The sequence below is a fragment of the Aethalodelphis obliquidens genome, unplaced genomic scaffold (assembly GCF_003676395.1).
Source record: "Aethalodelphis obliquidens isolate GAN/ISIS:26980383/991018 unplaced genomic scaffold, ASM367639v1 scaffold10, whole genome shotgun sequence".
NCBI classification, from domain to species: domain Eukaryota; kingdom Metazoa; phylum Chordata; class Mammalia; order Artiodactyla; family Delphinidae; genus Aethalodelphis; species Aethalodelphis obliquidens.
In genome coordinates, this window is record NW_020837954.1 from 32,300,362 (window position 1) to 32,318,676 (window position 18,315).

Genomic DNA, 18,315 nt, shown 5'->3' on the forward strand with positions numbered 1-18,315 from the left:
AGCGGCTGGGCCCATAGGCCATGGCCGCTGAGCCTGTGTGTCTGGAGCCTGTGCTCCGCAGCGGGAGGGGCCACAGCAGTGAGAGGCCTGCGTACCGCAAAAAAAAAAAAAAAAAAAAAAGTTACAGTTTACTGGGCTTTGTGATGATGTTACTTCTCGTTCAAATTCCTTTTTTCTGTGATGGAAATAAATTCAGGCCTAAAATTTTACCAGTATAGTTTCCTTGAGTTATAAATATTTAGTTTTATTGATGAATGTATGTGTAGTCTACATTGTAAATTGAGTAGGTCATCACCACATGAAACTAATTTAGTACAAATATATGTGAGATAGTATATAAAAGAGAAATGAATTAGTACTTGAAAAATGATATTGTATTTCTTCTATTGTAGAAAATGTAGGACTATTGGAACAAATTTTGAATAGCTATGATTCTTTGACAAGAATAAGTGAATCTTCAGACAAAAACTTACTAACTAGATCAAAAATAGGATGGAATCCTGAGAGGAGAAACAGGTAAAAACAAGAGATTGGAATAAAAGCTACATTGAAAAGAGCTTTGTTTATATTTTTAAAATTTCTTTAGAAATTTTAGTGAATTTAAAACATTGCTTTTAAAAATTGTCTTAGATTTAGTTACTGTTTTCTTCTGCTAATAGATCTTTCCTCTTTTCTATAATATAGTTATGAATACATCTAATTTTCTCAAACTGTGGATTATTTACTGTTCATTTCTGATGAAATGATATCTGGGATTTGCTTCAATAATAATCCATTGCAGGGGCTTCCCTGGTGGCACAGTGGTTAAGAATCCACCTGCCAACACAGGGGACATGGGTTCGAGCCCTGGTCCGGGAAGGTCCCACTTGCCGTGGAGCAACTAAGCCCGTGCACCACAACTACTGAGTCTGCGCTCTAGAATCTGCAAGTCACAACTACTGAAGCCTGAGCACCTAGAAGCCCGTGCTCTGCAACAAGAGAAGCCACCACAATGAGAAGCCGGTCCACCGCAACGAAGAGTAGCCCCTGCTCACCCCAACTGGAGAAAGCCCGCATACAGCAACGAAGACCCAACACAGCCAAAAATAAAAAAATAAAAATAAAATAAATTAATTTAAAAAAATCCATTGCAGGGTGGGGAAAACTGGGTTGGAAGTATAAATGAAATGAGAATAGCCATAAGTTAGTTATTTTTGTAGTTGAATAAAGGTATATAGAGGTCATTATACTATTCTTTCTACTTTTGTGTATGTTTGAAACTTTACATTATAAAGAGTTTTTAAAAAGTCAAGTAAATCTAAGCCACTATAATTTTTTTTGAATGTCATGAAAACTACAATAATAAAAACTAAACGTGTCACATTTTGCATAATCTCATAAGAAGACATTACAATTTTAGTCCATTACATTTAATGTAATTACTGATAAAGTAAGATTTATGTCTGTCATGTTGTTATATGTTTTTTTATATCTTAGGTCTTTTTTTATTCCACTATTCCTCCATAATGTCTTTTTTTTAATTAAATAGATATATTCTAGTATAAGATTTTCATTCCCTTGTTGCTTCTTTTACTATATTTTCTGAGTTATTTTCTCAGTGGTTGCCCTAGGAATTACAATTAACATCTTAATTTAAAATGATCTAGTTAGGATTAATACCAATTTAATTTCTATAGGATTCAAAAACTTTGCTCTGATATAGATTGATTCCCTCCCCCTTTCTTTCTGCTATTATTGTCATACAAATTATGTCTTCTTGCATTATAAGTTTGTCTATACAGCTTGATAATTATTGCTTTATGCAGTTGTCTTTTAAATCCGATAGAAGAAAAGAGTTATAAACAAAAATAATTTAATACTGTCTTTTATATTTACCTATGTAGTTAACTTTTACCAGTACTCTTTGTTTCTTCACATGGATTTGAGTTAGTTTGTGGTGTCCTTTTATTTCACTTTGAGGGACTCTTTTTAGTATTTACTGTAGAGTAGGTCTGCTGGTGATGAATTCTCTCGGTTTTGTTTATCTAGGAATGTCTTAATTTCTACCTTTGAAGGGTAGTTTTGCCAGATGTAGAATTTTTGGTTGACACTCTTTTTCTTTTAGTGCTGTGAATATGTCATCTCACTGCCTTCTAGACCTCATGATTTCTGATGAGAAGTAAGCTGTTAATCTTCCTGAGGAAACTGTATATAATTAGTTATTTTTCTCTTGCTGCTTTCAGGATTCTCCCTGTGTCTTAGGCTTTTGACAATTTGACTATGATGTAGCTAAGTGTGGCTCTCTTTGAGTTTATCTTCCTTAGATTTTGTTGATCTTCTTGGATGAGTGGATTAATACTCATTAAATTGGGGAAGTTTTTGGCCGTTATTTCTTTACACAGTTAAATAGTGCACATGACCTTTTTTTTCTCTCCAAGGGCTATGTTGTATGCTTGATGATGTTCCACAGGTCTCTGAGACTTTTAATTTTTTTCATTCTTTTTTTCTTCTGTTCCTCAAACTGGATAATTTCAATTAATCTATCTTTAAATTTGCTGATTCTTTCTTTTGCCAATTTGAATATGCTGTTTAGCCCGTCTACTGAATGTTACATTTCAGTTATTGTATTTTTCAACTCTCAGAATTTCTATTTTTTTAAAAATAGTTTTTATCTTTATTGATATTCTTTGATGAGACTTCATTCTTTTAGGTTCCTTTTTGGCCGTGTCGTGCAGCTTGCAGGATCTTAGTTCCCTGAGCAGGGGTTGAACCCAGGCCCTCGGCAGTGAAAGCACGGAGTCCTAACCAGTGGACCACCAGGGAGTTCCTGAGACTTCATTCTTATACTTTCTTTTAATTGTAGTAGCTCATTTATGTTCTTTTTCTAGTAAGTCCAATATTTGGGCTTCCTCAAGGACAGTTTCTACTGACTATGCTTTTTCCTGTGTCTGAGTTATACTTTCCTGTTTCTTTGTGTCTCACAACATTTTTGTTGAAAATTAGACATTTTAATGTGCCAGTTCTGGAAATCAGATTCTTCCAACAACTGCCACCCCCAACCAGCGTTTGTTGGTATTGCTGATTGTTGTTGTTCATGTTGTTGCTGTTTGTTAAGTGATTTTCCTGGACTAATTCTGTAATTTTAATTCTTTATCATGTGTAGCAAGTTTCTATTTGGTTAGCTAAGTCTGCTAATGATTGGAAGGAGATTTCCTTATCTGCTTTGAATGAATAAGTCTCCCTGTCTTTGCAAGGGGCTGTGTGTGTGTGTGTGTGTGTGTGTGTGTGTGTGTGTGTGTGTGTATCTACATGTTGGGGCATACCTTCAGTGCTCCAGCAGTTTATAAGTCTGTCTTAACCTTAACTTCCTACTCGCGCAGAGCCCATGATCAGTCAGATGTGAAAGATTAGGCCCTTTTTAGGTCATTCTTTTGCATGCACATAGCCCTGTACGTGCACATGACCTTCTAGATCCCCAGTAACGTGTTGGAGCTTTTCAGAACTCCACCATGGACATCTCATTCCCCCAATTTTTGGTTTATTGTTTACCCTCTTGTTTGCCTCAACTGGCATGACCCCCTCAGGCAGCTAAGATGTTGAACAATTGGCACTGTTTTCGAAGAATGACCTGGGGATGGGATTTCTCAGTGAGATAAGTCTGAGTCAGGTCTAAGGAGAAACCCTGAGAAGGGACTTTTTGAGGGGCTCCAAACTCGTTCTGACTTTTTAGTGGTTGTGAGGCTGTTGGTTTTCTTTTTTTAAAAAATGTTCTATTTATTTATTTATTTTGGCTGTGCTGGGTCTTAGTTGTGGCACGTGGGATCTTTCTTGCGGCCTTTTTAGTTACTGCATGCAGGCTTCTTAGTTGCAGCATGCAGACTTCTTAGCTGTGGCATACATGTGGGATTGAACCCGGGCCCCCTGCATTGGGAACATGGAGTCTTACCCACTGGACCACCAGGGAATTCCCGAGTCTGTTGATGTTCAAAGCTACCACAGAGTTGGGGAAAGGGCTCTGGGAATAGGGCAAGTTAAAAATGCCATAGAGCTTGCTGTTCTTGTCAGCCATTTTCTTACTTAAATATTCCTTGGGTTGTTGCAAGCTTTTGTTTAATTTCCAGCATTCTGCAAAAGCTGATTTGACCATTTTTGCTAGTGTTCTCTTTACTCTTAACAGGAGTAGATTTTTAGAGATTCTTACTCCACCATTCCAGAAGTGCTTTTGCACGTTAGCTTTTTCCTGCTCTTTTTCTACTATTCCTAAACCAGTCTGGCCAGAGTAATCTTGTTTCTTGTAATTTTTGGTGTTTCATATGTTTAATCACATAACTGATTAATTCTGTTGTACAATTTTAATAAGACTCATTTAGAATTCATATAACTAAGAATGTATCAAAGATTTATATAATCAACTGTTTACTGAACTTATGACAATTTAGAAAACTTTAATTTTAAATCTTTTACAGCATTGACCCTCTATCCACTCAGAAATTTCCTTCCTATGAAGAACTAGGAACAGCTAAAGTGACTGTGCAGAAGTCTGATGATATTCTTCATGATCTTGGCCAAAAGAGGAATGAAACAAATGGCATACTCCAGGTAAGGTGGGAACAAGATACTAAAATTAATGATTAGTAAAGGTAAAAATTACGAAGAAATAAAGTTATCAAGACAGAAAGCAAGAGGAATGATGAAGACAAAGCATGGAAAGACATGTCAGCCCAGCCTGTTCCCCTTACAAAACTTTTCCAAAAGCCCTCATCAAATGATTTCTACTTACTGCTCCTTGGCTAAGACTGAGCCACATGGCAACCTGTAGCTCTCCAGCTTCTGTTGGAGAGGAAGGAAGGCGGAAGGGAACTGTGAATGGCCCTCGTTTATCCAGTTCACATTGTCTGCTCTGCCTACCTAGAGCCAACTTGCTCTTATTTTGTTTTAGCTTTCTTCACCAGATAGAGCTTTTGTTGGCCACCGAACTGCTGTGGGCTTCCCAGCCCCATTTCACTGAACATTCACATTAGTGCTTCTAAATGGAAAGAAACTTTAGTTGCCAAGTATTCTTTTATAGCTCTTCAATTTGACAAATTGATTCCTTAGACTATATTGGCATAGTATATGTCCCAAACTATAGTAATAGCTCTTATTTGGATTAAAATATTAATATGAGTTTTACATATTAACATTCTTGCCTTTTTATCCTTTAAGCCAAAAGAATCTCACATTGTGTCAGGGGTTGCTGATCTTCCACAGAATTCCACTAAGCTTCAAATAACCAATACGAGATCCATATTGAAAGATGCTGAGAAGATTTTGAGAGGAGTACAAAACAATAAAAAAGTACTTGAAGAAAACCTGGAAGCTATTATTCGTGCAAAGGATGGAGCTGCCATGTATTCATTTATCAATGCTCTATCTACCAACAGGTAGGACAGGATGTTGGCATCCCAAGGTTTTTTATGAAACTGCCAGTTTACAGGCTCTCATATTTTTTTTCTAAGTGCTTCATTTTGTTTTAGTGTGTTTTAATGTTTAGAAAATGTTCTTCATTGCCTTTGACATGTGGACTTATTATAAAGTTGGAATTTGGGTATGTACATGTTGCTATTATTTTTCACAGATGTTAATTTTCCCTGTTTTTTCCTCTCCTTGGTACATTTCTTCTGGGATCTACATGTGCTTTTCAAACATTCGATGAAACTAATAACATTGGTTTTTCATTTTCAGATGAAGGATATTGGGCTACACAATAGATTCAAAACTAGGTAAGAGATCTATTCTTAGGACCTTTAATGTTAATTTAAGAAAATTCTTTTTTCTGTTTTGTAGAGAGGTGTCAGAGAAGATTCGAATCAGAAAGGCAGTAGATAACTGGATTAAAACTATTTCTGCAGAAATTCAAGTAGGTATTGGAAAAAAAAGAATTAATTGAATTCTTAGGAGATAACATTTATTACAATTTACAAGTATCATACATATTCTCAAAATATTCCTTTTAAGTCCACTGATAATTCTTAATTTCACTCTCTCACCCTTTATACTTACTTAGTAATAAGTTTCATTTTACTTAACATGTGCTTTGTCTCATAAATTATATTATGGCTGTTAACTGGAAAATTGTGGATAATAACTAAAATATGAGTGATTTGAAAGAAAATTTAGCAAAAGCATTTAGAAAAGAAGGAAGTATACTTACAAAAAAGGATCCTTTAAAAAAAAAGACAGCAGATTTAGAAGCATTGGCTTACCAAAGTAAAAACATCAAAGTTACTTAAAAGGAAAATACTCCACAAGATTTTTAAGGTTACTAAGTTTAGAGAAGTCAGTTCCAGCTGGAAAAACTGCCACTTTCTCACCTCCACAAAGCTCATGGTGTATCTTCAGACATTAGCATTGCAAAAATCCACGACAGTTGTTTTTATCAAGGGGTCAGTAATTTAAAGGAAATTCTTAAAATTCTATGTATTTGAAGAAGCAAAACTAGACAGGGTAACTCATTTTTACCTTGGGATGCAAAGTGTTTTTTCCTGACTGTAAGATGTGTGTATCTACGTACTCACAGTGGTAGAAGATGAAGTGTTAGTTTTTTTGGTTTGGGGGATTTATTTTTGTTTCTTTCTTGTTTTTGGGGGGTTTTTTGGCCTCACTGTGTAGCTTGTGGGATCGAACCTGGGGCCTCAGCAGTGAAAGCACAGAGTCTGAACCACTGGACCGCCAGGGGATTCCCTAATATACACATTTAAACACTGTTGTTTTAAGAATATATATCTTTAATGTGGTTATAAAGAATTTATATTAACTGCTATGTAATGCGCCAGAAAAAAAGTGAGCTAAGCGTCAGAAGACTTGGAGTTCATATCTAGTTCTGCAGACGACTAGCAATATATGTCACTCTATAACTGTGGATTTCATGCAAAATATGCTTGTTTAAACCTACAAGTAACTTTAATTTATAAATAAATCTCAGCGTTTTATTACAAAATTGTTTACTTTTTGGAAACTTATTTTTTAATTTAATTTTTGGAACAGTTACTATATTCATATGGTTTAAACATCAAGAAGTGTAAAAAGCTTTATAATGAAAAGTTGCCCTCTTATCCCTGAACATCATCTACTATTTCTCATTCCCTCTGCTCCATAAAACACCAGTCTTTTAAATTTTTCGTTTATTCTAAAAAGAATTTTTATTCATATGTAAACCAATATCATTTACTTATAAAGCCTTTAAAACTGCTAAATTATATTTCTATAGCAGCAGAAAATGAATTCTAGTAGTTTTGATGTGAAAGCATTACTACTTGGATAGATTTTAAGTAATTTTAATTTTGGTTATGTTAAGGATGAACTGGCAAGAAAAGATTATGAACAAAAGAGATTTGATCAGAAGAACCAAAGGACCAAGAGAGTTCAGAACATGAGTAAAGATATTAAAACCAACACACAAGACAAAATGGTAAACAACTCTGTAATTCCAAGAAAACATTCTCAAAAACAAAAAGAGGAGCAAATTAGAAATCCACCTACAAGGAGCATGCCTGCTTCAAGCTTACAGAAAGAGAGAAAAGAGGTAAGATCCTAATCTGGTTTTGTGATGTAAATGTTGCATTATAATTGATCATTTTTTAAAGACATAAATAATGAAATGACTGTGAAAATGTTTTAAAAATATGAATGACTATACAAATGTAAAACCATCTTTAAACTATTGATATTTAGAGTTTTGGATATCCATAATGTAGAAATCACTGCACAAAGTACACAGTTCCTTCCTTCTGACATCTCACACTTATAATCACAGTATTTCAGTTACAGCAGGTATATCTAGAGATCATCTAGTCCAAAAATTAGATCCTCTAGTTCATGGTATTCAAAATTGTATTTCATCTTTGTATGTTGTATATGTGTGTGTGTGTGTGTGTGTATCAATTTTAGTTTGTTAATTTTTCAGTTTAACAAATGTCTGTTTAGTGCCTAGTGATCGGGAGGCATGGTACTAGATCCTAGAGGGAATTTTTTGGCTGTTCTAACTAAGCGGTAACTTTGTTAATGCCAAACATGGATTGTTGGGCAGGTTCATAAAGCATCTGATTAATTCAGTACTAAGTACTTAATAGATGCTCAATAAATTCTACCTTTCTGTGGCATTTAGATTATGATTGAAGGTGAGATCAGGAATGTAGGAAATTATTTAAAGACTTGATTTATGTTATTTTACTGTACTTGACAGTTATTACTTTCATATGTAAAATGTATTTAAGCTTACTTTTTGGTGCTGATAATATGCTTAGTAGTGTAAGAACCTTCATGTTTTTTGGGTGGATGATTTTTGTATTTAATTTTTATGCTTTGGAAAACTTTACAACTGTAGTTTGAGAACTATCTCAAGACTTTAAGAGCCATTCAACATAGAGGACTTTCCTGACCTGATCATTCTTAATATAGTACTTAAGCTGGCAAAAGGAGTTTTTAGAAAAATGAGATAAGTGTTTGATGACTATTTTGCTGGTGAGTTGAATAACTTTGTGTACTTAGGGGTTTTTGAAAGCAACCACAGTGGTACAAGACAAGGATTATATGTTACAAATCTATGGAAAACCAGTTTATCAGGGTCATCGCAGCACTCTTAAAAAAGGACCATATCTGAGATTTAATTCTCCATCTCCTACGTCCAGACCACAGAGACCAAAAGTAATAGAACAAGTTAAAGGTAAGGAACCTCAGTTTTTGGTGATAAAACTCATTTTTTGTGGTATTGATTTAATATGTAAAGTTTAATTTTTGCTTTTTCTTACTTACAAATACTGTTCAAATTATGTAATGCTTAGGGATGGAAACATTTCCTTTTAGGAAAGTAGGGAAAAATAGACCAGATTCAAGATAGGATCAGTGGGGAAAAAATAGGATTAGATGGTATCTTCAGATAAAGCATGATAAAATTTATGAGATGATGACTTTTAAGCAATTTAAATTATAATCTAGGGAACGTAGACATTTCCTTGCAAAGCTTACTCCATCACATTCTTTTTTTTTTTTTTTTTTTTCTTTCTTTTTGCGGTACGTGGGCCTCTCACTGCTGTGGCCTCTCCTGTTGCGGGGCACAGGCTCCGGATGCGCAGGCCCAGCGGCCATGGCTCATGGGCCCAGCCGCTCTGCGGCATGTGGGATCCTCCCGGACAGGGGCACGAACCCGCGTCCCCTGCATTGGCAGGCAGACTCTCAACCACTGTGCCACCAGGGAAGCCCCATCACATTCTTTATGAACAGAAAGATAAGCCATATGCTGTACATTATCATAAAAGTGCTTATGGGCACTTTTGCAGTTTGGTTTGTCCTCAAAGAGCCTTAGTTAGCAAAGGGGAAAATTTTTTGTTACTTTTGTACACAACTAAAAATATCTTTATTTATCACTATATGTTTTGACTCACACCTACCATTTCACTAGTATATTTAAATATAACTCTTAGTTAAATATTGAGTCCGTTGACTTTGGTTACATTTTGAAGTTTCTCAACTTGTGCTTTAGCAGTCTGTAAGGCACTTTGACAACATGCCGTCACTCATGGATCCCAACTCATTTTCCTTTCTGATCCTTTCTGGAAGTTGGAGCTGTGGCAGTTGCTTTATTTTTCCTTCCTTTCCTTTCCAAAAGTTAGTTGATCATATAGGGTGTCAGTTTATCTAGAAATCCTATAGATTTTATTTTACTAGGCTTGTGGATGATATTTACCTTAATGTTTCCTTGTTTCTTAGACCTTGCTATTGACTTATATTTGGGGTTTGGTAAGCCTTTGCAAAAAAATAAGTTAAGGTTTTAAAATACTTTTAAATCCAAAAATCACTTTATGAAGTAACCCTTTTAATGGTAGAAGTGATTGAGAACCTATGGACCCAGGCTCCTCCTTGGGCCTTGGTGCCTGTTATTCCCTCTGCCTGGAGGGCTTTTCCCTCAGACCCTTGCATGGCTCACTCAGTTCTTTCAATCTCTGCTCATAGCTGTTAGCTCCTCAGAGAGGTCTATGTTGACCATCCTATCCAAAATGTTATCATCTAACCCTCTCTATTCCCTTGCTCTGCCTGTTGTTCCTCATAGCACTTTTCACCATCTGACATTATACTTTTATTTGTTTATCAATTTTTTTCCTTACTAGAGTGTAAGCTACATGAATACAGTTGGTTTATTCAGTACTTGTAGTCCCTGTGTCTGGAATGATGCCAAACACATTTTAAATGCTGAAAAAATATATTTTAAATAAACATTCAAGGGGCTTCCCTGGTGGTGCAGTGGTTAAGAATCCACCTGCCAGTGCAGGGGACATGGGTTCAAACCCTTGTCCGGGAAGATCCCACGTGCCGCGGAGCAACTAAGCAACTAAACCCGTGTACATCTGACTTTGATATTGTTTCTAAAAAATCTTTAAATACATTTTTTAAATCTTTAAAAGCATTAAAACTGCTTACTATGATGTTACTATTAGACACTATCTACATTCACTTCCCCCTCTGCCTTTAAGTTTCTGAGTGTTAGCAGTGAGAGAAGTTACTGCTAGGCACCTTTCAGATTCCATATAGCACCTACAGTACAAACATGGAAGCAGAGGTGTCAGTACCACTGCAGAGATCCCCTCCATTGAAGAACCATTTGTTTGTAGCAAGTAAATTAAATGGCAGTCTTCTCTGAGGTGGTTGCCTGGAAGCCCAGAATTCAAACTAATCTATTGTATTATAGTAAGAAATAAGCAACAGCATCCCTTTCAGACTAAACAAAACTGGGTGGAAACAGAAAAAGAAAAAGAAAACCTACCTTAGGTCTAGCTAGGGTTCAATTAAAAAGTTTTTTACAAATACCTTTTATGTGTCCATTATTATTATACTAGGTATTGTGAAGGCCACAAAAAGTAAGACATTGTCTTAATCCTCTTAAACTGGAGGACTTCCCTGGTGGCACAGTGGTTAAGAATCCGCCTGCCAACGCAGGGGGACATGAGTTCGATCCCTAGTCCAGGAAGATCCCACATACCATGGAGCAACTAAGCCCATGCACCACAACTACTGAGCCCGTGTGCTGCAACTACTGAAGCCCATGCACCTAGAGCCCATGCTCCACAACAAGAGAAGCCACTGCAATGAGAAGCCCATGCACCACGACGAAGAGTAGCCTCCGCTCACCACAACTAGAGAAAGCCCACACGCAGCAACAAAGACCCAATGCAGCCAAAAATAAATAAATAAATTTATCAAAAATAAATAAACATTCAAGAAAAATATTCCTTCAATTGAATGAATGAATACTTGAGAACATGATGAAAAAAATATATAGATGTGATACTAAAATTTTTCTTCCTCGGATCATAAAACTATATTTAAAAGTCTAGATTTATAAAACTACTCTTATATTAAAAGTAAAAATGTAGAAATGTCAGGTATTTATTTATCAATAGAGGAGATTTTAGTTTCTTTTCCTTTACACTTTTAGTTTTCTTCACTTTTCTCAGGTTCCACAGAAATTTATGTTCTTCTCCAGAGAGACAGATAATCAGAAAAACTTCTAATTATTTAAGAATTCAGGATTTAATATCTATATAGGTTTACTAAATAGTGATTAAAAATGTATAATGTTATTAACTTCTGCAAGGTTTTAATAAGTATAGAATTTGATTATCTGTACATAATTTCAAAGGATAAAGCCTGGTTATACAGAATAATGAGAGGATGAAAAAATTTTCAATTCCAAAAATGATCATTAACTTTCTTATACTCATAGGAAAAAATGTAACAAGTTAAATAATACGTTCTGAATATTCTTTTGAATCTTTATTCAACATTTTATTCTAGTTATTGTATCTTTTCTATCATAGTAGCTGCACAAGTTGTTACATCTATTCAGAGGTTGAAAAACCATGACCTGCAGGTCAGCTGCCTGTTTTTATAAATAAAGCTCTATTGGAACATAGCTATACTCATTCATTTAAGTATTGTCTATGAGTGCTTTCATGCTACAACAGCAGAGTTGAGATGTTGCCACTGAGACCACACGGCCAATGAGGCTAAAATATTTACTATCTGACCAATTAAGAAAAAGTTTGCCAACCCCTGGTTTACTTATATTTTGGGGCCCTGTAACCTTATTATATAGAATGAGATCTTTCTGTGAAGAAGGGTTGCTATATTTGTAGATGACTGCATAGTAGATGTTCAAACAATATTTTAAAATATCTGCCATTGGTCATTATTATAGGTACTAAAGTGAAGTCAATAAGAACACAAACTGACTTTTATGCAACAAAACCTACAAAGACAGATTCTAAACTGCAACATACCATAACTACACTGTCTCCTGGTGAGCAGCAGTATTTGTTCAGCCCAAGCCGGGAAATGCCTACTTTTTCAGGTACACTGGAAGGTCATCTAATTCCTATGGCAGTTCTTTTAGGTAAGACACAACAAAATATATGGGGTAAATTTTAGAATTCTAATCAGCAATAGCAGAAATTACAAAGTGATACTGACATAGTAGTCACCTACCTTTTCCTTTATGTGTTGTTTGTATTTGTGAGTAGGACCTCAGAATGTGTCTTACTTGTGTAGTAGCAGTCTCTGAAATGATGCTATATTTTCACTTACAGGAAACATTCTTTTGGTATTTTATAATATATTTCTGTAGATGAAATGAAATTAAAATAATGTTTAGACATGTCATAGATATTCATAATAATTAAAGAACTTGAGGATTTTGATTGGTTTAATATCATCATATCTTAGGAGAAAGTACTTTGAATTACCTTCTATATACTTTTGCACTAGGCCGTGATAAGTAAAAATTATGTAGTTGTGTGTTCTAAGCTAATAGTTTGTTATTAACTTATTTGAGGCCTCTCAGATCCATCATTGTAAAAGTTGAGCAAATAATTTTTGTTCTCACACTAGCTCTTCAAATTTTGATAGCTATTTTTTTCTTTAAATATCACTGCGATTCTTAATTTTGGTGAATTATTTAAATGTGAATATTTTTCAACATAAGAGAATTTTTTATTTTTGATATTACGTGTTAATGGCATGTCAACTTGGTAGCTGTCTGTTCAAACATGTCTTCTACTAAAATAATAGCTGATACTTATAAAGTCCTTACTGTGTGCCAGGGACAGATCTAAGCACTTTATATATATTAACTTATTTAATCCACTGTATAAAATGCATGGTAATGTACCAATTTTATAAATGAAGAAACTGAGGCACAGAAGAGTTCAGTAATTTGTCAAAGGCCACATAGCTAGAGTGGAGCCAAGAGTCAAACCCAGGCAGTGTGACTTTAGAGTCTGTGTTTTTAATGAATGCACTGCACTGTCCCTCTTTACTTTGAAATTTAGGAAACAAGTGGAACTTTTGAAGTGAAAGGTAACAAAATTTTGACAGCTATGATAGTTAGCAGATAGTTGGCCTACGTGCTCTTTATTGGTAGTCAAACACTAGTATTTTGTTGTCGGTTTTATTTCTGTCTGTTGCTGCCCTATGAAGATTTGAGAATAAAAATAATACAACACAATGCAATACACTTTAGTTTTGGCTTTGCCACTTACTGTCATAACCTTTGGCAAATTAAGTTATGTCTCTAAACCTCTGCTCCCTCAAATGTAAAATGTGGATAATATTAATACTCCATAGGCTTATTTAAATTAGATAGTGTATGTGAACTGTTTAGTACATATGAGCACCTAATGTTAGTCGCTGCTAAAAGGATGACATGGTGAGTATGATGGCAGTGGTGATGATAGAGGAAAAGGTGATTGCAGATAGTGCTTTCCTTTCCTATGAGAATTTAGGCATAAAGATCTAGGTTTTATATTAGAATTTCTCTTTACTTCTGAAATGGTTGACTTCTTTTCCCCCCAAATTTTTTAGGACAAACCCAAAGTAATAGTGATTCCATGCCACCTGCTGGAGTAATTGTAAACAAGCCACACCCTGTAACAGTGACTACTTCTATTCCACCATCATCTCGAAAAACAGAAACTGGAGTAAAGAAACCTAACATAGCAGTTGTAGGAATGAAGTCAGAAAAAAGGGATCCTCCTCAGCTTACTGTGCAGGTATTCAGTGTGCATGAACAGAAAAATCTAAGGAAAAAAATATTTGGCTTAACTTTAGTACTTAAAATCTATTATATCGCTTCATGAAAACTGTGCTTTCATGATGGGTCTTTCCTTCTTTAAAACTATGATATTAATGTGATATTGCTATCCTTGTTCTGCATGATTTAAGCTATCTTTTCTAAGCTGATAACTCATATCCAGTTGACTTGATGATATTCCAAAGGGAACAATTCAATAGTATATAATAATTAAGTTTAAAAAGACTTAATGTGTTTGTCTTATATAATTAATACTTTAATTTTATACAAACATATGTAAGAGGACTTGAATGAATGGAGAGAGAACTTATAATGTGAAGCTTAAATATTCAATATGACAATTCTTCCTAAGTTAATGTACAATTTAAGTGAAATTGTATTAAAAACAATAAAAGCCATATTTTTTTAAAACTTGAACTTTAGGATCATTTTGACATTTGAAAGAACAAAGGTTTAGAAAAGTTAAAGTGTTTTGATACTGGTCCTATTTCAGAAATAGCCTTGGTTATTTAAAAAGACTGTAATATGTGATAGATAGTTCATTCAGGGGGAAATAAGATTATTTTAAATGAAATAATGTATGTTATAATTAGTTAGCAGTGTGGAAAGTAGATCGGTTTTAGACTCTAAACTTTTACTGTGTATCAAGTGAGTTCCAAATAGGCAATAGGCTAAAGTATAACTACAAGATATAAAAACATAGAAGAATTAGAAGATAATTGCGTGTAGTCCTTATCAAAAATGAAGTTAAGTCTGGATATAGAGGAAAAATCTTAGTTATGATAGAAAATAGATTTGAATCTATAAAATCTAAAACTTATATATGTAAAAGATTCCTAAATGAAAAGGAAAAACAACATACAGTGAGAACATATGAAAGGAATATGACAGAAAGTTTTAATTTTTAAATATAAAAACCTCCATAAATTAATAAGAAAACATAAGAGCAAATCCAGAAATATTCAAAGAACATGTATAAGACTCTACAGAAGAGGAAGTTATAAGCAATCAAATTGAGTAATTTAAATCTTGCTAGTTACCAAGGTAATGCAAATTAAAATAACAATAATATACCTCCATTTAAAAACTGTTCTGGCTGAAACACTTCTATTATCTAGTTTGGGTGAAGGTTGGATAAAACAATTAATTATGTTTTTGATGATGGAAATAGAGCTCTTCATTGCATTTGGGCAGTAATTACCAAGTATCTTAAATATTTATGCTTTTTGGCTCAAGAAGTTAGCCTAATATCTGGCTATCTAGCATAATGAAATAATTCAAAGTTCAGGGAAAAAACCCCTATGTATATATGACGTTTTTTGGAGTGATATATATCTATCTATCTAATAGTGAATATCCTAAATGTTTACCAACAGGAAATGATTAAATAAGACATGTATTTTCTTGAAATACTATACAGTCATTTAAAATACTATTATGAAGTCTATATGGAAGTATAGTAAGGTGTTTATGACCTAATTACAATGGAAAATCAGGAATGAAACTGTTTTAGATTTTAGCTATGCATAAGTGGTTAGTAAAAACATAAAGGGAATAGGAAAAATGATGTTGTCTTAAGATAATAGGATTCTTTGTGTTTCCCTTTTATTTTCCAAATTTTGTAAAATACGCTTTCATAATTTAAATTTGTTATCCATTGACTTTGCAATAAAAAGTTAAATATGTTATTGATACATAGATTCACAAATATTTGAGTCAAAATGATGAACTGAAAACTGGATGTTGTATTCTGTTTTAGGTATTACCCAATGTAGATATTGACAGCATTTCAAATGGTAGTGCTGATGTTGGTCTATCTCCGTCTTGTCCCAAAGAAGCATCTCCTCCTCCTCCTCTGAAAACCTGGATACAGGTATGTTCAGAAATGTATTCTATATCTTTGAGCAATGTCTTACTATGGATTTTTAACTAATGTTATTCCATGCAAAGTCTTCCATTATAATCTATTTTAATAATTTTCGTTTTAAGGAAAAGATTCAAAACAAATGTGAAATTGCTTTTTTTTTTAATTAATCAATTAATTTATTTTTGGTTGCGTGGGTCTTTGTTGCTGCGCGTGGGCTTTCTCTAGTTCCATCGAGTGGGGGCTACTCTTCATTGCGGTGCGTAGGCTTCTCATTGCAGTGGCTTCTCTTGATGCAGAGTGCGGGCTCTAGGCTTCAATAGTTGTGGCACGTGGGCTCAGTAGTTGTGGCACGCAGGCTCAGTAGTTGTGGTGCATGGGCTTAGTTGCTACACAGCATGTGGGATCTTCCCTGACCAGGGATCGAACTGTTGTCCCCTGCACCGGCAGGCAGATTCTTAACCACTGCTCCACCAGGGAAGTCCCTGAAGTTGCTTATGAACTTGAAAAAGAAAGTTTGTTTAATATCCTTACATTTATAAATGTTCTGAAAATGATAATCCTTAGTGTAACTATTTGGTAACTTAAGTTGTAAGACTCATATGTGAAGAAAGAATTTCTGTCTCTTTGGAGAAGAATCTTGATTTAAATGGGAATTAAATTATAGTTTTCCTGAATGTGAATTTTATAGTGACAATTGGAGTTTATGTTTTGGGATGTTACTTTGTCGTTATACTGTTGACACGATGCAAAAATATGCATTTCTTTCTAATATTTCTTTGCTGCTTGTGATTGAATGACAAAATTATGACTTTACTACACAGCAAAATAGCACTGTAACATTTCCCCAGGTTTCCTCTATTGTAAGCAAACTTGTTCATTGAGGATACAGTTTTAAGGAGAGGAAGATCATCACTTTTTCACAATCAGAAATAGTAAAATAGAACTGGCCCTGAATGGCTCTTGTGCCTAATTTTATTTTTCATCAATAATTTTTTTAACCAGAAGTTTATTAAAACATATATGATTACAAATAATTTTTTGGACTGTTCATCATTCTGCTCTCAGGAATTGTCTATTGTGGTTTTTGGTGACTAGATTATATATAGTGAGGCCTAGAGGCTAAATTTGTAAAATAATTATTTTGTTTGTCTTTCTAAATTATTTGATTCTGTATCTGTCTTTTTGTGAGTTTGTATATGTGTAAACTCATATATCTATACATACAAACACATTTCTTTACCTTAATTCTAGGAGAGAAATCACAATTATATCAACTTGATCAGTTGACTTAAGTTGCATTGTTGGTGGAATCCTTGATAGAAAAACTGATACCTAGTTTTTTATAGCTATTGAAACGATAACTTGGAGACTAGCTTGGATTTCATTTACTAGTTAAATCAAGTCTGAGCAGGATATCAAAATAAAAAATAGGAGCATGTAATTATAAGCTTATGCTATGGTATTATGATAAATTAGGTATAAATTAAAAAGACATTAAACACAACCAAAACTTTCTGAAAATGCTTTCTTAGACTCCAGAATTTATGAAGGCAGATGAAGAAGAGGTGAAGTTTCCAGGAACTAACTTCGATGAAGTAATCGATATCATACAGGTAACAAAGCTTATTAGCAATCATGTGAATTTATTTTTCTACTAGCATTTTTTTACGCGATTTGATTATCTTTTCTTTTTAAAGACTTTATTATTTTTAGAGCAGTTTAGGTTCACAGCAAAATTGAGAGGAATGTACAGAAATTTTCTATATGTTCCCTACCCCCACACATGCATGGTCTCCCCCATTATCAACATACCCCAACAATTTTGACTTGTTAAAAACTGACACTTCATAATCACTCAAAGTCCATGGATGACCTTAGGGTTCACTCTTTTTTTTTTTTGGCGGTACACAGGCCTCTCAGTGCTGTGGCCTCTCCCATTGCGGAGCACAGGCTCCAGATGCACAGGCTCAGTGGCCATGGCTCATGGGCCGAGCTGCTCCGCAGCATGTGGGATCTTCCCGGACTGGGGCATGAACCCGTGTCCCCTGCATCGGCAGGTGGACTCTCAACCACTGCGCCACCAGGGAAGCCCGGGTTCACTCTTTATGTTGTACATTCTATGGATTTGGAAAAATGTGTTCATCATTATGCTATTATACAGAGTATTTTCTCTGCCCTAAAATCCTCTGTGTTCTGACTATTCATCTGTCCCCCCTACCCACCCCAGTCCCTGGCAACCACTGATCTTCTTACTGTCTTCATAGTTTTGTCTTTTCCAGAATGCAGTCTACTTGGAGTCATACAGTATGCAGCTTTCTCAGATTGGCTTCTTTCACTTAGTAAAATG

General features: G+C 34.6%; 1 protein-coding gene across 7 annotated transcripts in view; it reads left to right on the top strand.

Moving 5' to 3' along the window:
• Positions 1–18,315, top strand: part of KIAA0586 (KIAA0586 ortholog) — a 106,557-nt gene that overhangs the window by 15,831 nt on the left and 72,411 nt on the right. For all 7 annotated transcript variants that reach the window (XM_027111376.1, XM_027111374.1, XM_027111373.1 and 4 more), the window contains 10 exons: positions 393–516; positions 4,446–4,578; positions 5,185–5,402; positions 5,806–5,878; positions 7,316–7,543; positions 8,509–8,683; positions 12,212–12,406; positions 13,873–14,060; positions 15,861–15,974; positions 17,501–17,581. In XM_027111376.1, the coding sequence (XP_026967177.1) occupies positions 393–516; positions 4,446–4,578; positions 5,185–5,402; positions 5,806–5,878; positions 7,316–7,543; positions 8,509–8,683; positions 12,212–12,406; positions 13,873–14,060; positions 15,861–15,974; positions 17,501–17,581 (1,529 nt within the window). The remainder of the gene's footprint in view (positions 1–392; positions 517–4,445; positions 4,579–5,184; positions 5,403–5,805; positions 5,879–7,315; positions 7,544–8,508; positions 8,684–12,211; positions 12,407–13,872; positions 14,061–15,860; positions 15,975–17,500; positions 17,582–18,315) is intronic.